The following is a 15000-nucleotide window of genomic DNA, read 5'->3' on the forward strand; positions in this document are numbered from 1 at the left end:
AACAGACAACTGTTATGAACAACATGGCATAATAATGGCATTAAGCCTCAATAATTCGCTGCAACTACAAAACAATGAGAAATCACAGTATGATTGACAGGCAGAAAGCGTCATTGCCCATGGACACATTTTTGTTTGCAGTTTACAGAGTCTAGTGCGGTTACAGAGACCAGACTACAACAGACTGGGACATCTGACCAATCAGAGCAGAGTATGCTCTCTGAAAGGCGGAGTTTAGAACGGATCATTGAACGAGTCGATTATGACACTGGGAAAAATGCTGCATTTTAAATTATGAGCAAATTAAAGTGTTTTTTGACCTTGGATGCATGTAAATTAGGGCTGAAAGGATTAGTCGACGTTATTGACACCGTCATCAATAAAAAAAATGTTCGTTGTCGAATAGTTGTTTGATGTCATTTAACGTAGAATTACACAGATCACAGATGCACTCGAAACTTTACAAACAGCTTCAGCTGATGTACATCACAAATTATGAGGGAATTATAATGCAAAAATACAAAATAAGGAAATACAGAAGCACTCTCATTGTGGAATAAGCGGAGCCGGAGCTCTTTAAAGGAAACACCCCGATGTGACATCTTAAATGCAGTTTTAATCCGTTATTGCTTTATTAAAGTTCAAATAATACGGAAGCAGGTCATGTAAATAACTACAAACTCCAAAACTGGCATTTCTCTGTGCGGTCAGCGCCTCTTCTATGAGTTGTGTGAATGTCCAGGTCTTATGGTGCGTTCACATACAACGCAAAACGAATCGTTACAAAGTCAATGCAAAGACGCGAATAGACGCGATTAGAGCGCGAATTTGTGGCGGTCGGCGCGAATGAAGCGAATGGTGCGAAGCGGAAATGCAAAATCGATTCATTCGCTGGAGTTTACATTTTTCAACTCGAGCGAATAATCCGCTTGCTGCGTTGTCGCGATAGCCTATCAGCATTGAGATTGTCCGGATGTCACTGACGTACTGACATAGGAGCAGAAGAAATCTGGAAAAACAGATGACAAAATTGTGTGGGCACCCAGCATTGACACAACGTCAACGTATCTGGGACTTCCACAACAGACACAGAGCAGCAATCGTTGTGATATCGACCATGGTTGATGCCGGAAAGATAAGTTGCCGTAGAAGCCCCTCCTCCTGTCCTTTTCCGGAAGAGAAGGGGGAATACTCGCGCATTCGCGTTACTCGCGAGTTTAAACACAAATTTAATCCAGTGGTCAAACTCGCGCGAGCACTTTTTGTGCTTGTTTTCCAATAAAAAATAATAACTTAATAAAAAGTATTTGTTTCCCTTTTAATTCAGTGAATGTCATTTAAAGGTATTTTTAAAAGATGATTAAAAGTCCTTTTTATTGTTGTAAGCACGTTTAATGCAACCTTTTAACTCAGGGCACAAGCCGAATAATCGGTTAAGAGCTCACGATTAATCGTTGCAATAATCGCCGAATAATCGTTATAATAATTAATTGTATATAAATAACAAACATTATGACTAAAATTAAATAAAATGTGTAAATTAACCATTAAAGGAGGTTAAAGATGTGTATGTACCCTTCTGGGGGGTGACCTCTGGATGAGCAGGATTTCCAATGAATACAGAGGAAGACAAAATGTCCTCGTCTGCTCGCTCTTCTTCAGCCGCCTTTCCGAAACGGTGAGATGGAGGACTGTAACTCCTCACTATTCACGATTGAGTAGAAATAATCACAGGGTTTAATGATCTAATTCTATTCAACATCACTAAAGCAAAATGTTTTTCTCTCACCTTCTCGTAAGACTCTGAGAGGACTCTGACGTGATTCAAGCTCCACGCTGGCCATCATCGCGGGGTTTAGAGTCTCGATAGTGTTCACCAGCTGAAAAGAAACCGAGTCAGAGTGAAACGCTACAGTATATTAATGACCAGAACCTCGACGTGTTCGTCCCATACCAGTCTGGTGTTGGCAAACTCTCTGTCCATGTGATCGGCGATGTTCTGCAGTCTGATGAGCTGAGCGTCCATCTCGGACAGACGTGCCGAGATCTGACTCCTGGACAGTAACGTCCGCTCCAGAGAGCCCGGAGGAGGAATCTTGGCGGCCGAGAGCACGCTGAGAGTCACGGGATCTCCGCTGATCACACACTCAGCTTCTAGAGATACAGGAGAGGAGGATATATATATATATATATATATATATGTATATGAGAGATCAGGGCTATTTGTCACAAGCACGCTGTCCCAGTAACGACAACATTTGGAGTCAAAAGACTAATTGGGCAAATGAGTAAGAATAATAATAGTTTTTGTCAATTCTACCTTTCAAAGTACCTTTTCACATTATATTTCTGTTAAAGCTCTTTTTATGTTTATAAACAAGCAAACATAATCAAACCACACATATGACCACCAGGAGATGGCGCCAAATACATGACACAGACTCAATGATGACTCAAATGACACAGAATGAAACTCATTCTGTGAAATCTCATGACTAAAATCATGTGTGCATGCTATGCAAACCTTTAGTCATTGTTGTGTTTGCATGTGTAATTAGTTCTTATGTACAATTATTATCTTTTATTTGTTTGGAGATGTTTTTTTTTATCAAAGATTAGCACTTTTACTAGTAGTATTTGCATTCCTGATATAAATAATTATTAGGAAAAAGTCATTAAAGGAAGGGTCAACTATATTACAAAGGCAGATTTTTCCCAAAGGGTTTAAATGCGTTCTTATATCTAAGGTAGTTTTCACGAAAGTCACATTTTCACATGTGACAATGATTTATCAATTACAATATTTGTTGGCCTATACAATGTTTTCTTGTGTCCATTTTTGTGGTTTAATGACTCATTTTGTGCCCCCATAATTGTTTTGCTTTACATTTTCCAGAAAAAACAATAACAATCCAAAACAATTATTCCCATCAGGTTCCACTGTCACAACTTACCCCATATGGTGCAAGTTAACAACATGCCCCACAATATTGGGGCACGTTGTCACAAAAGGTCAAAATGTCTTCAACAATAAACTGTATCTTTTTTCCAATGCAATAATAGTTTTATTGTTAACATGAACTAACAATAAACAATACTTAAACAGCATTTATTAATCTTGGTTAATTTCAAAATATAGTAATGCATTTTTAAAATCAAAAGTTGTATGTTATCATTAATTAATGCATTAAGAACTAACATGAACTAACACTAAACAATTGTATTTTTATTAACTAACATTAACAAAGATTATTAAATGCTGTAAGAATTTCATGAAACCTAATGCATGAACTAATGGAACTTTATTGTAAGTGTTACCGCTTTATATACAGTATCTCACAAAAATGAGTACACCCCTCACATTTCTGTAAATATTTGATTATATCTTTTCATGTAACACTGAAGAAATGACACTTTGCTACAATGTAAAGTAGTGAGTGTACAGCTTGTATAACAGTGTAAATGTGCTGTCCCCTCAAAATAACTCAACACACAGCCATTAATGACTAAACCGCTGGCAACAAAAGTGAGTACACCCCTAAGTGAAAATGTCCAAATTGGGCCCATGCGTTAGACACATGAACAACGCAATATTACAACAAACAAATACGATTAAAATATGAACAAATCACATAAAAAATGTACTGAACAGAACTCAATGGACAACTCAAACCTTCCTACTGGTCCGCATCAACTTAAACTCGTCTGTGCGTAATCAAACGCATCAAGGGAGACTGATGCTGAGGTGATCGTCATTAGATTTTGTGTCTTTGCCTCGGACCTACGACTTCTCGTGACAGTTTTAATTCGGTTCTGGAGGCTGAACCCAGCGTCATCGCCCGCATCGCCCTCCACATGACAAGAGTTGCAGAATGCGTCACAGAGGGCCGATTTTACCAGTTTGCGACGTAAAAAAGCGGGAGGTGTGCACAATAAACATTGAAAACTTGTATTTGGAAGAGAGAAAAAAGCTTTCAGTTGCTTTGATATCAGAAAGTAATAAAATGTATTGTTTATGTTTTCTTTTCAATTTAAATAACTGGGATCTATGATATTCATAAACGATAAGGTCATATTTAATTAAAACAGAAATTATGAGACATTCAATGTCCCTCCAGAAATTTGGACAGTTTTTAAATATTTCTTGTTATTTAGTACTCTCAAAGACATTATTGGAGAAGCAAAAACGTGTGTGAAAAACACTTCGGTGTGACGTCAATTCATAGACTTCAATGTATTCTGCAGCTCTGGCGCGAATCATGTGATGACCCTTTACCCGTATAAATATCACTCAGTTCTGCACATTAATCATTGCAATCACAAAAGTGACCGACAATCTTTCACGGCACACTAGTGTTGCGAAACACTGACTTAGATTAGGTGATTATCTTTCAGTCGAGTCCACACACAAGATAATCAGATGTATAGATCATTAGATAATCCACATGAAGCACAATGTTACATATGACCACCAGGAGATGGCGCCAAATACACGACACAGACTCAACAATGACTCAAATGACACAGAATGAAACTCATTCTGTGAAATCTCATGACTAAATTCATGTGTTTTATTTTGGAGACCCCTTATTTACACCCAGAGATATATAATGTCAAATAAGAAAAATATATATAATTTATGGCTAATTTGTTTATTTTTTGTCTCAAAAAGTATAGACACAAGACATAAACAATATGTTTAAACATGATTTTAGTGTGATAAAATCACTTATTTCCAATTGTACAACTTTGTTGCCATGACGATGTAATGTCAACAAACCCTAAAACAACTGTAAATATTATGATTTAAACAACTATACAGCTCAAATACCTGAGTTTTAACAGAAGAATGAATGTGTGTTTTTATAACATTATAAGCTTCACATTTCTGCCTTTAAACCCACCGAAAATTGGCCCCATAGACTTCCACTGTAAGTGTCTCACTGTAACCTCCATTTTTAGTATTTTTTAAAGAAAAGCTTAGCTTGTATTGAACCCGGAATATTCCTTTAATTTAATTTTAAACTCTATTGTGAACCCCTAGTTGGAAACTACATAATCAGGTGTTAAATGAAAGTGTACCTGGAAGCTCTTCGGTTGGTTCCTCAGTGAAGTGCTCCGTGTTGACTGGGGCGGAGCTAAAGGCGGGGTTTGGGGCGGAGCTTACAACAGAAGCTGCTAGAAGTTGGAGCTGAGCTGATGAGGGGGGTGAGGGAGGAGTCAGGGGCGGAGCCAAATTCTGAAGAAGAGAATCGTCCGGCAAATCGATCACGTTGATAAACCTCCGACCTTCGGCATTCTACAAGAAACAAAGAGAGCTGTGCTTCCTCACACTTTCCAAATGATCAAGTCTATATAATCACAGTATAAACACTGCGGTGTTTCCTTACACCATCTGCGTTCGACTCAGTGAGGCGTCTGATCTCTGGCTGTTCTGTTGTTCTGTTTTCAGAGAAGCGAAGATTCGAGAAACGGCTGGAGCTGTAAGTGACGCACATATCAAAATAAACATAATATTAAGTTCTTAATTTTATTAAGTTAGGATCGGTAACATGCTGACGATTACAACGGAAAAAGGCCAACATACCTTATTTTCTTTTAAACATTAGTGTCTATAAAAGCAACACCCCTCTACTGGGATAAAACCTTTAATAACATAAAGAATACGTAGATACCCCATCAATCTTCTCATCTTATGAACTTACGAGGAGATGGCAAGATGGGAGATGAAGGAAGCTTTACGGAAACGGCTTTATCAGTGATGGAGCGAGACATTTCTAGAGTAAACACAAACTAATGTGAGTTTATTTGGAAGGTTTTAAAAGAGCTTAAAGAAGTTTAAAGACCCTCGGGACAATGATCAGACCAGGTTCAGTGTTTGTACAGGCATCCTGGATTTCAGGAGGCTTCTTCTGTGTGGAGGCGAACACATGGAGCTCAGCGGAGGTGGAATAAACCTTATCCAACAACATCTGTCCGGTCAACTCTGAATCAAAGGAGCCTGATGGACACAATATATACTCATTAAGTATAGCACAAAGGACGAATACACAGAGTTTGGTCAAATAAGAACGCTTTTGAGAGTGTGTTCCTACCTAAAGGAATGACGTAGCCATCATTTTCATCTGGCAGCACCTCTGCAAGCGGCAGACTCTGAAGAAACACAATTAAAACTCTAATGACTTCAGGATTGATCTTTTTTTTATCTATGCTGTAAATAAAAGATTTTCAAATAACACATATCATTATTTAGAGGAGGTGATTATCTTTCAAACGAGTCCACACACAAGATAATCAGATGTATAGATCATTAGATAATCCACATGAAGCACAATGTTACATATGGCCACCAGGAGATGGCGCCAAATACACGACACAGACTCAATGATGACTCAAATGACACAGAATGAAACTCAATGTACATATTATTGCAGTCAGTAAAAACATCAAACTGATCAAATAGTCATGTGTCATATGTTGTTGGAAAGCTCTTAAAGAGTAAAATACAACCAGCTCATTTGTTTTACTCACAGATAAAAATATAGCGAGTAACAGCTAAATATATGCCTTTGACTATTATGTTGATGTTGCTTATATGCCACGTTTTCGCTTATAACTTTACGAAAAATAAACAGAATATATAATATCACATATGATTATTTAGAGTCTGTGATTATCTTTCAATCGAGTCCACACACAAGATAATCAGATGTATAGATCATTAGATAATCCACATGAAGCACAATGTTACATATGGCCACCAGGAGATGGCGCCAAATACACGACACAGACTCAATGATGACTCAAATGACACAGAATGAAACTCATTCTGTGAAATCTCATGACTAAAATCATGTCTGCATGCTATGCAAACCTTTAGTCATTGTTGTGTTTGCATGTGTAATTAGTTCTTATGTACAATTATTATCTTTTATTTGTTTGGAGATGTTTTTGGACACTATGATCAATTATATTTGTAATGTTGGAACTTTCGATTGCTTTGTTGCATCAACACAAACTTTTTCTCAGATACAGTTGACATGATTGGGAACAAAACAAAAGCAGTTCCAGAATAACCAGAGAGATATATATATATATATAATGTCAAACAAGAAAAATCTTGTCTCAATTTTGGCTTTTGTGATTTCTCTTATGCTGAGAGTCTCAGAACGTATTATAATCTATATCACCAAACATTTTGAAGTTTTCTTTACAATGATAACAAACATTGACCCTCCTTGTTTTTTTGTTTTCGGTCGAGTTATAAGACTTTAATTTTGGGTATGCCACTGAAACAGGAAATCTTTAAAAACACCTTCAGAGCTTAAAGGGTTAAACTTTCCCACAGACGGTTTTCACTACATTCTCCATTTTACAGCATCTACAGACAAGTGTTGCAAAATTCGAGAGCTTGTAGATTTACATTTTGAGGCCTTATACAATAAATATTTGTACAAGTAAGTCCATACACATTATGCAAGTAAAGTCAACTTTGATTCCGTGTTCCGTGACATTGAATAATGTCACTTTTAACATCCTTTCTGTAGTTTAAAGTCAATTGTTGACCAAAAAGTTAAAATAAACAGGAGTTCTAATTGGACATTGCATGAATGGAGTAAATTAAAACATACAGCTTCCTTTTCGTTAATGTGCGCTGCACTTACTCAACTGTAAACGCTTGCTCGTGGAAATGTTTGTACTCTTAAAGAGACAGTACCATTTTAGCGCTTGTTATACACGTCAATGTAAATACTTTTAAATTGTACAAATAATGCATATAAACAAGCCGTAACCGAATTTAGTAATGTAGTAAGTGTAATAAATGTGTAAATAATATATATATATATATATATATATATATATATATATATATATATACACATTATCACATACTATAGCGTGAGAAGTCATATAGATGAGTACTATATATATATATATATATATATGTATGTGAAGATGCCCACTTCCTGGTTTGTTTAATATCACTTCAGTTGCATTACGCTTACATGTATGTAGAGGGTTGTATACAACATTTTTGTGTGAGGAACAGACCAAAATTCAAATTGTAAAGTTTGGGGTGTATGTGCAAACTCAGACTCGATAAATCAAGTGAATAATGGCTTAAAATTGTCAGTCTGCTCCTCACACAAAGCTATCCTATGTCTTCAGAAGACCTAGAATATAGCAGATCATGACACATATGGAGTACTTTAAAGGTGGTTTTATGGTCAAAACTAGCCCCTAGTCACTGCATGCTTTCATCGAATGGAAAAGAGCAGCAGGAACATGCCTCCTGTGCTCCACAAACGAAAGTCATACGGGTTAAGCTGCGTACACACTGCCAGCAACATCGCGCAGTGACACAGTCCCATTCATTTTCAATGAGAGCGCAGCGACTTCCGGCGACACGAGCTGTCGCTACCGTTGGTGACTAGATGTGGGCGTGTCCAGCAATGCGACAAAGTTGAGACAAGTTCAACTTTATTCAAATGAAGAGCGACTAACGGAAGCGACAGCCAATAGGAGAGAAGACGGGAGAGCTCACGTGATCCTCTCTCTCTCTCTCGCTCAGCTCCTGCAGTAACGGAAAGATGGATGAAAGGCTAATTCTTGCTGTTAGCAACTTTCCAGTGCTCTATGATATGGATATGGTATATCCAGCCGCAGCTCTTGCACCAGCCGGTGGTACTCGCCATGCTGACTCCGAGATTTAATGGTTTTGTGGACCCAGACAGACCGGCATTTGGATTTTCGCCACAGATAAACCGCCGCTATGGCAAACAGCACGCCTTGTTTCTCATTCATCTTTGATATAAAGCATTTTATGTACTGATTCCATTTATATTTAGTCTTTTCCCTCCAAAATGTTTGTTTTTAGTGCCAAGAAAAGCGATTCGCTGTCAACAGCAATGGAATGACGTCCGTGAATGTCATTTATAAACGTTACTAGGCAACCAGTAGTGGGAACGCCCACTAGCGACTTCACCGCCAGCCACTGGCGAGCTGCAGCGACAAAGTCTCTGGCCGTGTGTACGCAGCTTTAGGAACAATATGACAGAATTGTCCATTTGTGGTGAACTGTCTCTTTAAAACAAGATTTTCTACTCTCATGATTGAAGCGCTCATGAAACATGTTTATACCTCGTCTGGAGGAATGATGGAGTCTTCCGGTCTGAATGTGACTCCAATCTTCTTGTTTTTCTGATCTCTCCTCTTCCGTCTGAGTGAGAGAACACACAAACACCTCAAAACTGAACAGGGTACAAAAGAGGTGTAAACGTAAAATAAGAAAAACATGTCACCTCTTGCTGGATGGACTGGTTTTGCTCTGGTCCTGCGTGATGTTTTCGGTCTTTAAGAGCTGTAGTTTGGTGTCAGCGGGCGTCCGTTTCACTGCGGCCCATCGCAACAGCTCCTCCAATGGGATGAGACGAGGAGTTCGCACAGGAGCTGCGTTGAATCGTAAACCCTAAACATCAAACATACGTTAACGTGAAGATTTAGAAATGTTAAATTACTTAAAATAAGACAGAACAGACATGTTTACAACAATTAAATAAGCATGAATTACAGGCGGTACAACAAAGATTACGCTAATTTAGAAATTCCACATAATAGTAATGAGAGAATTGTTTTTATTTATTTTTCTATGCAATGCCGAATAAAAAAAAAATTGGTTTAATTTTTTAAATAGGATTGGGCATTGGTACAGATTTCCTGATTATGTATATATATATATATGTATATATAATATATATATATATATATATATATATATATATATATATATATATATATATATATATATATATATATATATATACACAGTATACAGTATACAGTATATACTGAATATATAAGGTCCACTTTGCTTATATCAGAGAAATCCTCTCCTAGCTAATGGTCTTCATTATACTGGGGATATTCTAATTAGGTACATTACGAAAATATAAATTTACCAATTATATTTTAATAGTTTTTCATCATTTTCAGTCACATTTTTGCTTTTTAAAAATGAGGAAATCCATGTGTTCCATCAATAAATATGCATATATCATATTTTGTTACATGTTTATAATTTAAAAGTACAAATTGTACTATTTAAATGTATTTGTTGAACATGTACTAAAAACCGGTACTGTCTCTTTAAGAAAACTGGCTGTTCTGTAAAGTGCGTCTGTAAATGTTAATGAGAGAGGACTTGAATGGTGTTATATCATCCGAATGAAATGTTTATTTTTTGTTTGTAACTGACTGTTACAACTGCCGTCTTTTAGTCACATAGCACGAAATTTGGCTCCCACTCGATCTTGGGATTTAAGAATCGACATCAAGATCGTTCAAATGAAAATTGCGATTTATCGGAAAATCAATATTTTTACCCAGTCCAATTTTCAAAAGTTTAAAAAATATATAAATTTTTTTTGGTAATTTTCTTTAATTCGAAGCTTTGACTATTTTAGCCTTAACTTGTTCGACTCTATGGACCCGCCGGTGGGTCCAAAATGGGCACTACATCGCAAAAAACGTTTACTGAAAACGTCTCCGAATACATAACTAAGGCATATGTGGTATCGTTTGAAAGTTTAGAATCTGGACTTTTCATAGATAACCATCAATTATGCATTTATGTTACTTAAAACAACAAATAAAGGCCTTAAAGCATCCGCTTCGCAAATAAGCGCCACCTAGTGTTTATGTGGTAGATATATTAATATGAAATTCTTTAATATAGCACATAAATAGACAAATCACATATCAAATGAAAGCTCTCATTCTCAAGAACATGACTGTAGAGTTTATTTTGTTGCACTAATAATGCAGTTTAAAAGATTTTCAAAAGAAACACAAAATGAAAAATTAACGAAAAGTGCATCTATGAGGGCTAAAATGCGTAAGAGTGCCACCTACATTTCAGATCGGCATTTTGTGAAGGAAGGTGAAAGTGATTAAATCTATTTATCACTTGATTGTAAACATATACAATATTATTTGTGAATAATTGAGTCTTATTTTTTGTGTCTAAATAGCAAAAATAGCTTTACTTTTTAAAGTGAAAGTACTCACTGTGCTGGGTGGATCTGGGTCTCTGTGTAGCAGCTGTAGTCTGGGGATGTGACCCGTAACTGTGGTGCCCACACTGGGCAGTTTCACCATGGTGGACTGTGGGATGCGAGGCAGGGTCACGGGTCGCTGGGCATCCGGGTGAAAGCGCAGCAGAGGCAGACCAACAGCAGGAGGCGCTCTGTGAGGAGCAGGAGGTAGACCTGTCCTCTCTGATGTATCATACCGATTCGACAGAGGTGCCACTGACGGTTCGGCCCATGTTCTGCCCATCTCAGCTCGATGGACTGTTGAGGGTGCATACTGACTAGAAAGGAAGTTAGCGTGAGACGAGGGACCCCAGGCCTCCCTCACAGGAAGAGGAGGTGGTGGGGGAGGAGGTTTCTGGAGAACTGGCTGTGGTGGATGCAGCTGCAGAAGTTGGAGTCCTGCTCTCTGTTGAGGGGTAACATACGGGTGGGCTTCAAAGATGCCTGTAGGTGGCGTCTGTGTGGTCATGTGATTATTTGCAGTTGTTAGAAGCCCTTGTGAGGTCGGGATTAAATTCCTGCTGTCAGTTTGAACATCCTGGGACCAGTGCGGCCGGATGGTCAACTGCTCAATTTCCTGTGAGAGGTTGTGAACAAAAAATTAAGGTATTTTCTAGTGGTCAACATGTACACTTGTTTCCTATGTGTGTGCCAATGGCTGATACAGTATAATGTATGGATTATTATAATAGGGATTTTCAAATTACAGTGAAAATTACTTGAAGTGACTCTCACGTTTTATTCTATAACATACATTACACACATTAATTCCGCAGCCCTGGCTTCAAAATTTAACTTGTTAATTTTGTCCACCAGATGGCGCCATTTTTCTCATGTTTAGCCTATGGAGCAAATACATACTTTTCCCCTATTCTGGTGGTGTTGGGTTTAGGGGTAGCGTCTGAGTGTGAGTGAGTGTGTGTGAGTGTGTGTGTGTGTGAGTGAGTGTGTGAGTGAGTGAGTGAGAGTGTGTGTGCATGTGAGTGAGTGAGAGTGTGTGTGCATGTGAGTGTGTGTGAGAGTGAGTGTGTGTGTGTAAGTGAGTGAGTGAGAGTGTGTGTGCATGTGAGTGTGTGTGCGTGTGAGAGTGAGTGTGCATGTGAGTGTGTGTGAGAGTGAGTGAGTGTGTGTGAGAGTGAGTGTGTGAGTTAGTGAGAGTGTTTGTGTGTGTGTGTGAGAGAGTGAGCATGTGTGTGAGTGTGTGTGTGTGTGAGAGAGTGAGTGTGTGTGTGTGTGAGAGAGTGTGTGTGTGTGTGTGAGTGTGTGTGAGAGAGTGAGTGTGTGTGTGTGAGAGTGAGTGTGTGTGTGTGAGAGTGAGTGAGTGTGTGTGAGAGTGAGTGTGTGAGTTAGTGAGAGTGTTTGTGTGTGTGTGTGAGAGAGTGAGCATGTGTGTGAGTGTGTGTGTGTGTGAGTGTGTGTGTGAGAGAGTGAGTGTGTGTGTGTGTGAGAGAGTGTGTGTGTGTGTGTGTGAGTGTGTGTGAGAGAGTGAGTGTGAGTGTGTGAGAGTGAGTGAGTGTGTGTGAGAGTGAGTGTGTGAGTTAGTGAGAGTGTTTGTGTGTGTGTGTGTGAGAGAGTGAGCATGTGTGTGAGTGTGTGTGAGAGTGAGTGTGTGAGTTAGTGAGAGTGTTTGTGTGTGTGTGTGAGAGAGTGAGCATGTGTGTGAGTGTGCATGTGAGTGTGTGTGTGTGAGAGTGAGTGAGTGTGTGTGAGAGTGAGTGTGTGAGTTAGTGAGAGTGTTTGTGTGTGTGTGAGAGAGAGTGAGCATGTGTGTGAGTGTGCATGTGAGTGTGTGTGTGTGAGAGTGAGTGAGTGTGTGTGAGAGTGAGTGTGTGAGTTAGTGAGAGTGTTTGTGTGTGTGTGTGAGAGTGAGCATGTGTGTGAGTGTGTGTGTGAGTGTGTGTGTGTGTGTGTGAGAGAGTGAGTGTGTGTGTGTGTGTGTGTGGAGAGAGAGTGTGTGTGTGTGTGTGTGTGTGTGTGTGTGTGTGAGAGAGTGAGTGTGTGTGTGTGTGTGTGAGAGAGAGAGAGAGAGAGTGTGTGTGTGAGTGTGTGTGTGTGTGTGTGTGTGTGTGAGAGAGAGTGTGTGTGTGTGTGTGTGTGTGTGTGAGAGAGAGAGAGTGTGTGTGTGTGTGTGTGTGTGTGTGTGAGAGAGAGAGAGAGTGTGTTGTCAAATGAACAGTGGCATTATGTAACAAACTGGCATTTAAAGGGTTAATATCCTGAAAATAAATGAATATTAAGTAGTTATGATCAGGACTGATGTTGGTTAAAAAATAATGAATTGAAAGTGGAAAATAATATATATATATATATATATATATATATATTATTATGGCAATTTTTGGACGCTGACATTTTTGTCCTCGAAGGAAATCTGAGTAACTTTATTTATTAGCGCACAAGTGTTAATGCCCCCCAAACATGTAACGACATACAGGAACATTCAAAACTTACGGGTCTAAATTGTATTTTCATGTTATGTTTTCTGTCATTTGTGTCAATGCTGCCTTCTTGGCCAGGTCACTCTTGTAAGAGATTTGATCTCAGTTAGTTGTGTCCTGGTTAGTATTGCTACTGCAAATTGTTTTCCAGCTTCTTGGAGGTCAACATGAACAGCTCAATTAATTACTCTCATAATTACTCTGATTACTCTCTTTATCACTAGCTATTTCTTATTTCCCGACATAAAATGAGGATATAATAAGCTAACATTACCTGACTTCTGAGAACTGGGCTCCTCTGTTCCATTTCATGGTTTGGATTAAGAACAGACCCTGAATTCACACTGACAGGAAGTCTGTCACTGACACTTTCAGGCACGGATGCTCGTGTAGGGTGAGTGGATCTGTGTGGGGTATTCTGGGTAAGAGCATGTGTGTGCGCAGAGGTGGGCTGGCACGGAGTCTGTGTAGATATCGCAGTAGTCTGGGGTAAAATCACATTCGATTGAAGCGGCAGGTTTGTAAATGACGCCCCCACAACCTGCATCAGACTCATGAAGTTGATCTGCTGCAGCTGAAACAGAAGAAAATCAGGAAACCGTGAATGTTTTGACACTGAAATACACAGAGAAGTTGTTTAGAATCGTTCATATGGTTTCCGGGCATGATGCTAACTAGTTTCTTTGTCCTCACTGACTGCAAAAACATAGAATACAACCTATTTGTTTTACTCACAGACTAAAATATAGCGAGTAATAGCTAATTATATGTCTTTGACTATTATGTTGGTGTTGCTAATATGCCGCGTTTTCACTTATAACTTTACGAAAAATAAAAATATCACATATGATTATTTAGAGTCTGTGATTATCTTTCAATCAAGTCCACACACAAGATAATCAGATGTATAGATCATTAGATAATCCACATGAAGCACAATGTTACATATGACCACCAGGAGATGGCGCCAAATACACGACACAGACTCAATGATGACTCAAATGACACAGAATGAAACTCATTCTGTGAAATCTCATGAATAAAATCATGTCTGCATGCTATGCAAACCTTTAGTCATTGTTGTGTTTGCATGTGTAATTAGTTCTTATGTACAATTATTATCTTTTATTTGTTTGGAGATGTTTTTGGCCACTATGATTAATTATATTTGTAATGTTGGAACTTTTGATTGCTTTGTTGCATCAACACAAACTTCTTCTCAGATACATTTGACATGATCGGGAATGAAGCAAAACCGTATTTTCAGACCTGCCTTATTTAAACCCAGAGATATATAATGTCTAATCAGAAAAATAATAATAAAAAAAATTGTTTGAGTGATTTTTCAGCGTTTTCTTAGTCGGAGAGTCTCAATTAAACAATTTGAAAAGTTTTCTTTACAATCTTACCAAACACTTGACCCTCCTTGTTTTTGTTCGAGTTATAAGCCTTTAATTTTGGATATCCCA

The 15000-nt window shown here is 38.3% G+C and overlaps 2 protein-coding genes across 2 annotated transcripts in view; one reads left to right on the top strand and one right to left on the bottom strand.

Moving 5' to 3' along the window:
* Positions 1–6345, top strand: part of LOC127636436 (RNA polymerase-associated protein LEO1-like) — a 283037-nt gene extending 276692 nt beyond the window's left edge. The window contains exon 2 of the mRNA XM_052116912.1: positions 6259–6345. The gene's annotated coding sequence lies outside the window, so the exon portion shown is untranslated. The remainder of the gene's footprint in view (positions 1–6258) is intronic.
* Positions 1–15000, bottom strand: part of cplane1 (ciliogenesis and planar polarity effector 1) — a 49470-nt gene that overhangs the window by 8996 nt on the left and 25474 nt on the right. The window contains exons 33-44 of the mRNA XM_052116778.1: positions 13806–14105; positions 11068–11670; positions 9303–9469; positions 9142–9220; positions 6096–6153; positions 5867–6001; positions 5706–5777; positions 5391–5506; positions 5083–5299; positions 1955–2154; positions 1790–1880; positions 1576–1704 (exon numbers count right to left, since the gene is read on the bottom strand). Coding sequence (XP_051972738.1) covers positions 1576–1704; positions 1790–1880; positions 1955–2154; positions 5083–5299; positions 5391–5506; positions 5706–5777; positions 5867–6001; positions 6096–6153; positions 9142–9220; positions 9303–9469; positions 11068–11670; positions 13806–14105 — 2167 coding nt within the window. The remainder of the gene's footprint in view (positions 1–1575; positions 1705–1789; positions 1881–1954; positions 2155–5082; positions 5300–5390; positions 5507–5705; positions 5778–5866; positions 6002–6095; positions 6154–9141; positions 9221–9302; positions 9470–11067; positions 11671–13805; positions 14106–15000) is intronic.

Source organism: Xyrauchen texanus, chromosome 44, assembly GCF_025860055.1.
Source record: "Xyrauchen texanus isolate HMW12.3.18 chromosome 44, RBS_HiC_50CHRs, whole genome shotgun sequence".
Taxonomy (NCBI): Eukaryota; Metazoa; Chordata; class Actinopteri; order Cypriniformes; family Catostomidae; genus Xyrauchen; species Xyrauchen texanus.